We start from the raw sequence: 7,121 nt of genomic DNA, 5'->3' as shown, positions 1-7,121 counted from the left end.
TAATAATGATAATATTGATCCTACTAATAATGATGATATTAACAAAAATGATGATAATAATAATGATGATAATAACAATAATAATGATAATGATAACGATAATAGAAAGATAATAATGAAAATGATAACAGTGATGATAATGCTGATAATAATAATGATAATGAGAATGATTACCATTACTTTTATCATTATCATGATTATCATTATTTTTGTTGCAATTATTATCATTATCATTATTATTATTGTTACTATTTTTACTATTATTATCATTGGTTATTCTTATTCTTCTCACTATCATTATCATCATTATCATTTTCATTATTATTATTATTATCACAATTATCAATATTATTTTAATCATTATCATTATTTTGATAACCATCACTATCATCATCACTATCCCTATCATTATTGTTGTTACTATTATTATTATCAGTATCATTATTATCAGTATTATTATCGTCTGTTATCATCATTATCGTTTTCCTAACCAGTGCTGTTATTACGATTTGTAATTAATATCATCATTATCAACAAATTAACATATTCCGATCAAATGCAAGAGAGAGAAATAAAGTTGATGAAACCAACCAATCATGTATTTTGAATCATAAGTCATTAGTTCCATTAAGTGTTAATAAGAAATAATTAAGCAAACAGTGAAATATTAATGATAGCTAAAGTAATATAGTGATTGCAAGTATCGATGGAATAATAGAGATTACACTTGTCACGGTGACTATACGAGTAATTAAATAAACCTATTCTAAAAAATAATAATAATAAATAGAAAATATATAAATAAATAAATAAAAAATAGATAAATAAATAAATAAAAGATAGATAAATGAATAAATAAAGAATAGATAAATAAATAAATAAAAGATAGATAAATAAATAAATAGAAAATATATAAATAAATAAATAAAAAATAGATAAATAAATAAATAAATCATATCACATATCGTAATATAAACAAGTAGTTCCATTACGTTACAGTAAAGAGATGGAGAACAAACACACCAACACGTGAGCGAGGATCTGTAAACCCGCCCATCCCATTTTATGACTGTGGCTGCGCTGCACCTCATAGCAAGAAGTCGTAAGTGGTTTCATTAAAGGCACCAGCTTGTTTTCTTGTCTTAGAAGGTTAAGAAGCGGGGTTGGCTGGTCAAGTTCCGGGGGTTGGCTGCTTTCTCTCTTCTTTTCTCTCTTTCTTTCTTTCTCTTTGTTCTTTCCGTCTCTTTGTCTTTGTTTTTAGATTTGTTTTTGTCTCTGTCTTTGTCTCTGTCTTTGTCTTTGTCTTTGTCTTTGTCTTTGTCTCTGTCTCTATCTGTCTGTCTGTCTGTCTGTCTGTCTCTCTCTCTCTCTCTCTCTCTCTCTCTCTCTCTCTCTCTCTCTCTCTCTCTCTCTCTCTCTCTCTCTCTCTCTCTCTCTCTCTCTCTCTCTCTCTCTCTCTCTCTCTCTCTCTCTCTCTCTCTCGTTGTTTCCAAAGTTGATGTCTTTCTTTTTTCTTTTTATTCTTTCCACTTGCTTTCCATGTCGTTCTCCTTCTCTTTCTTTATGTCTTTAGTCTTTACATTTCTACCATATTACTTTTTCCCCATTTTCTTTCTTTCAGTTCCGTTTTCTTTCCCTTTTTCCAATCCCAAGTCATCTTCTTTTCTCCCTATCTATCCTTGATTGTGTTCGATTGTATTTTTCTTAAAAAAAAAATTGTTTTTTCTCTCGTTTTCAGTTCGTCTAGATTTCTTTTCTTGTTTTGTTGTCTTTCTTTTCTTTTCAGATTGCAAGGTCGAGGTCTCAGTGAAGGTCTGTTATCGTTGTTGCTTTTTCTTGAAGCAGTTTTCATTATTTCTGCTTTTGTTGTTGTTAATGCTGCTTTTGCTGTGAAGTATTCAACTTTCACTTATACGTATATGTGGGTATATTTGTATCCATTTCTATTTTTTGTGTATTTTACGATATATATATATATATATATATATATATATATATATATATATATATATATATATATATATATATATATATATATACATATACATACATATTCATATGAATGTACATATACATGGGATACTCGCATGCGCATACATACACAAACATATAAATCAACAGATCCTTATGAAGTTGAGCCCACACAACTCCCTCCGCCGCTCCGCCTCCCGTCCCTCCCCATTACGCTACCCTTTCCTCCCTGCCTCCCTGCCGTCTCCCTTCCCCTATCCTCTTCATACCATTCTCCCCTCTCCCTCCCCATCCCTACTCCCTCTCGCCTCCCCTTCCTACCCCTTTCCTCTCGGCTCCCTCCCCTCCCTCCCTACCCCTCTCTTTTCCTTCCCCTCCTCCTCCTCCCTCCCCTCTCCCTCTCCCTCTCCCCTCCTCCCTTTAACCCTTCTCCTCTCCTCTCCCTTCCCCTCCTCCCCTCCCTCTCCCTCTCCCTCTCCCTACCGTCTCCCTCTCCCCCTTCCCTTCTCCCTCTCCCTCCTCTCCTCCTCCCTTACCCCTCTCCCTCTCCCTTTCCTTCCCTTTTCCCCTCCCTCCTCCTCGCCTCCCCCCCCCACACCTCCTCCGCAGCCAAAAGGAGTTTCGCGTTTTAATTAATAACTTCAGGAAGACCGACAGCTGGTTACAATTAGCTGTCAAGACGATTAGATACGTGGCCTCTCGGACTCATCTGCTGTTCGAGCGCGTCCTTCAGGTGTCTCGACGAGGGGCTTCGAGTCCGCCGCCAGTTCTGTGTTGATTAGGCTTTTTTTTTTTTTTTTTTTTTTTTTTTTTTTTTTAGGGTGGGGAAGGTATGGTGGGGTGGGGTGGGGGGTAGGAGGGGGGTGGGGGTGAGGGGGGGAGGTATGGTGTATGGGGATGTAGGGTGAGGTGTTCCTTGACCTCTCTGGTTCTCTTTGTCTGCTTTTCTTTTTCTTTCTTTCTTTCTCTCTCTGTCTCTCTCTCTCTCTCTCTCTCTCTTTGTATTTTTTCTGTTTGCCTGTCTCTCTCTTTCTCTCTCTCTTTTTGTTTGTCTGTGTGTATGATTTTAGTCTGGCTGTTTCTCGGTCTGCCTCCCTTTCTCTATCTTTCTTGGTCTATTAGTATGTCTGTCTGTCTCTTTCTGTTTCTCAATCTGTCTGTCAGTCTCTGTATCTGTCTTTCTCTTTCTATATGAATGCCTGTCTCTTTCTGTTCCTCTCTTTCTCTTTCTCTCTCTCTCTCTCTCTCTCTCTCTGTGTGTGTGTGTGTGTGTGTGTGTGTGTGTGTGTGTGTGTGTGTGTGTTTTCTCTCTGTCTGCCTTTCTATATCTTTCTATTTTTCTGTCTGTCCTTCTTTTTCTTTCTGTTTCTCTGTTCTGTTTCTCTGAGAGAGAGAGAGAGAGAGAGAGAGAGAGAGAGAGAGAGAGAGAGAGAGAGACTGTCTCTCTCGTGTGCGTTTCTTGCCCTCTGATGCTGTTTGTTAAAATAATTACCTTGCTTTCTATGAATATCTTTAAGTATAATTTAGAGTATTAAAAACTATTACTAAAATGTTGAGAGATACACAGTGGAAGAGAGAGAGAGAGAGAAAGAAAGAGAGAGAGAGAGAGAGAGAGAGAGAGAGAGAGATATAGAGAGAGACAGAGACAGAGACAGAGACAGACAGACAGAAAGAGAGAGAAAAAAAAGAGGAAGAAGGTGTGCACAGAAAGAGGACGAAAAAGGGGACGACGTCGTTTTAGTCAAGAGAAAGAGAAAGAGAGAGAGAGAGACAGAGAGAAATTGACAGAAAGAAAGAGAGAAATTCCGTCAGACAGACAGACAAATAAAGAAAAAGAGAAAGAGAGAGAGAGAGAGGGAGAAAGTGACGAACGCGAGAAGAGGCCAAGGGAAGGCGTTGAGATATAGCAAAGATAAAGTGGGATCTTAAAAAGAAACTTTATATCGTATAACAAGGAAAGGAGCAGTTATAGCGAGCTGTGCGGCGTTCTCCTGAAAACTTGTTCGTTTAATGAGGTGCCAGTCAAATACATTGCTTCATGCGAGAACGATGAGGAATTGGGAGAGATGGAGAGAGAGAGGAAGAGAGAGAATGAGAGGGGGAGAGAAGGAGAGGGGGAGGGAGGGAGAGAAGGAGGGAGGGAGGGAGAGAGAGAGAGAGAGAGAGAGAGAGAGAGAGAGGAGAGGAGGGAGGGAGAGAGAGAGAGAGAGAGAGAGAGAGAGAGAGATTGAGACAGATATTGAGACAGAGAGAGAGAGAAGAGAATTAGAGAGTAAAAGGGATAGAGAGGAAGAAAGAGCAAAGAAAAGGAAAGAAAGCACACAAAGAGAAACCCTAAACCCCCCACCCACCCCCACCCCCTACACCCATCCCAAACGACAGCTTAACTAAAACGCGATTCCCTCCCTGTATAATGATTCACGTAAATGCTAATTGTTTTAATTGTCTTGAGAAAGTCTTTTAGTGTCTTTCTCTCGCTCCAGCCGACAGTACAGGCAAACGGCTTTGTAATCTTGAGGCAAAAGAGACATCTTTATTTTCTGACAGAAGACACTGGCAGCAAGAAATCTGCGTTTATTTCGTCTTAAGGAAAAGGTTTGTGATTGATGTTTGTGTGGGATAAATTTTTAAGGATTTTTCTTTTCTTTTTTTTTAATAGGAAAATGTACAAGAGGAAAAAAGAAAATTGGTTTGTTTATTTTTTATTAAGATAAAGTGGTTATTTTGTCTTAAGCATGATGATGATAATGATAGTAATAATGTTAACAATAATTACAGTCATAAGGTGGATGAGGATAATAATGATGGTAATACAGAGATGATAATTACACATTGCTAATCACCATGTTCTTCTCTAATAATGATAATGGTAGAAGGGATAATGATGATGATAATGCAAGCAGTCCTTAAAAAGATAGTGAAGATAACAACACTAATAATGGTGTTGACTAAAGCACTGCTTGTTACTGATGCCATTGCAGAGAGACAAACGGACAGACAGATAGAGAGAAGGAGAAAAAGACTGAAGGAGGAGGGATGGAAGAAGAAGAAAAGAGGGGAGGGGAGAGGGAGAGAAAGAGAGAGAGAGAGAGAGAGAGAGAGAGAGAGAGAGAGAGAGAGAGAGAGAGAGAGAGAGAGAGAGAGAGAGAGAGAGAGAGAGAGAGAGAGAGAGAGGAAGAGAGAGAGAGAGAGAGAGAGAGAGAGGGAGGGGAGGGAGAGGGATGGAAGAAGAAGAAAGAGAGGGGAGGGAGAGAGAGAGAGAGAGAGAGAGAGAGAGAGAGAGAGAGAGAGAGAGAGAGAGAGAGAGAGAGAGAGAGAGAGAGAGAGAGAGAGAGAGAGAGAGAGAGAGAGAGAGAGAGAGAGAGAGAGAGAGAGAGAGAGAGAGAGAGAGAGAGAGAGGAAGGAAAGGGGAGTGAGACAGACAGATAGAGGTAGAGACAGATATGTAAATAGATAGACAGATAGAAAGAGAGAGGAGGGAGGAGGGAGACAGACAGATAGAGATGGAGTTTGATAAATAGATAGCAAGAGAGATAAAGATAGAGAGATAGATAGACAGAGAAAGAGAGAGAGATAATAAGAATAATGAATCATAGGAAGAGGAACGAATAACAAATCAAGATAATGAACACAATATCTTTAAAAAAAACACACACCTGGTCTTAAATACAAGAGTGGGGCCACATTTTCCTCAATATGTCCAGCTGAAAGGATGCTGCGACTGATATACCTTTGCGAATTCTAATCTCTCAGCCTCCTCTTTTGTACACAGGCCTTCCCTGTTGTACATAGGCCTTCCCTGTTGTACATAGGCCTTCCCTGTTGTACATAGGCCTTCCCTGTTGTACATAGGCCTTCCCTGTTGTACATAGGCCTTCCCTGTTGTACATAGGCCTTCCCTGTTGTACATAGGCCTTCCCTGTTGTACATAGGCCTTCCCTGTTGTACATAGGCCTTCCCTGTTGTACATAGGACTTCCCTGTTGTACATAGGCCTTCCCTGTTGTACATAGGCCTTCCCTGTTGTACATAGGCCTTCCCTGTTGTACATAGGCCTTCCCTGTTGTACATAGGCCTTCCCTGTTGTACATAGGCCTTCCCTGTTGTACATAGGACTTCCCTGTTGTACATAGGACTTCCCTGTTGTACATAGGCCTTCCCTGTTGTACATAGGCCTTCCCTGTTGTACATAGGCCTTCCCTGTTGTACATAGGCCTTCCCTGTTGTACATAGGCCTTCCCTGTTGTACATAGGCCTTCCCTGTTGTACATAGGCCTTCCCTGTTGTACATAGGCCTTCCCTGTTGTACATAGGCCTTCCCTGTTGTACATAGGCCTTCCCTGTTGTACATAGGCCTTCCCTGTTGTACATAGGCCTTCCCTGTTGTACATAGGACTTCCCTGTTGTACATAGGCCTTCCCTGTTGTACATAGGCCTTCCCTGTTGTACATAGGCCTTCCCTGTTGTACATAGGCCTTCCCTGTTGTACATACGCCTTCCCTGTTGTACATAGGCCTTCCCTGTTGTACATAGGACTTTCCTGTTGTACATAGGCCTTCCCTGTTGTACATGGGCTTTCCCTGTTGTACATAGGCCTTCCCTGTTGTACATACGCCTTCCCTGTTGTACATAGGCCTTCCCTGTTGTACATGGGACTTCCCTGTTGTACACAGGACTTCCCTGTTGTACATAGGCCTTCCCTGTTGTACATAGGCCTTCCCTGTTGTACATAGGACTTCCCTGTTGGACATAGGCCTTCCCTGTTGGACATAGGCCTTCCCTGTTGTACATAGGCCTTCTCTGTTGTACGTAGGCCTTCCCTGTTGTACATACGCCTTCCCTGTTGTACATAGGCCTTCCCTGTTGTACATAGGCCTTCCCTGTTGTACATAGGCCTTCCCTGTTGTACATAGGCCTTCCCTGTTGTACATAGGACTTCCCCAGACTTTTTTCCACCCTGTTCTGTCTTCAGTCTTCCGCTACCAATGCTTTCGAAACTTGCTGACTCACCAGTATTTACATGCTGGCAAATTTCCTTCAAAACTGAATGAAATCATCGACCAGCCTTTAATGCGATGAATATTTCGTCCGTTTCATTCTAATCCGCCATAAACTCGCAGAATTGTGTTGTTCCTTTTCTCGTAGGCAACC

The 7,121-nt window shown here is 40.7% G+C and overlaps 1 protein-coding gene across 1 annotated transcript; it reads right to left on the bottom strand.

Annotated features, from left to right (window-relative positions):
• Window positions 1-5,662: 5,662 nt before the first annotated feature.
• On the bottom strand, window positions 5,663-6,901 carry LOC138863832 (uncharacterized). Its single transcript, XM_070129333.1, has one exon. It carries the CDS (start codon window positions 6,899-6,901, stop codon window positions 5,663-5,665), a length of 1,239 nt encoding a protein of 412 aa, XP_069985434.1.
• Window positions 6,902-7,121: the final 220 nt, after the last annotated feature.

This window comes from Penaeus vannamei, chromosome 13 (genome assembly GCF_042767895.1).
Source record: "Penaeus vannamei isolate JL-2024 chromosome 13, ASM4276789v1, whole genome shotgun sequence".
Lineage (NCBI taxonomy): Eukaryota > Metazoa > Arthropoda > Malacostraca > Decapoda > Penaeidae > Penaeus > Penaeus vannamei.
The sequence above is the reverse complement of the archived record's forward strand: the minus strand, read 5'-3'. Positions and strand labels throughout refer to the sequence as shown.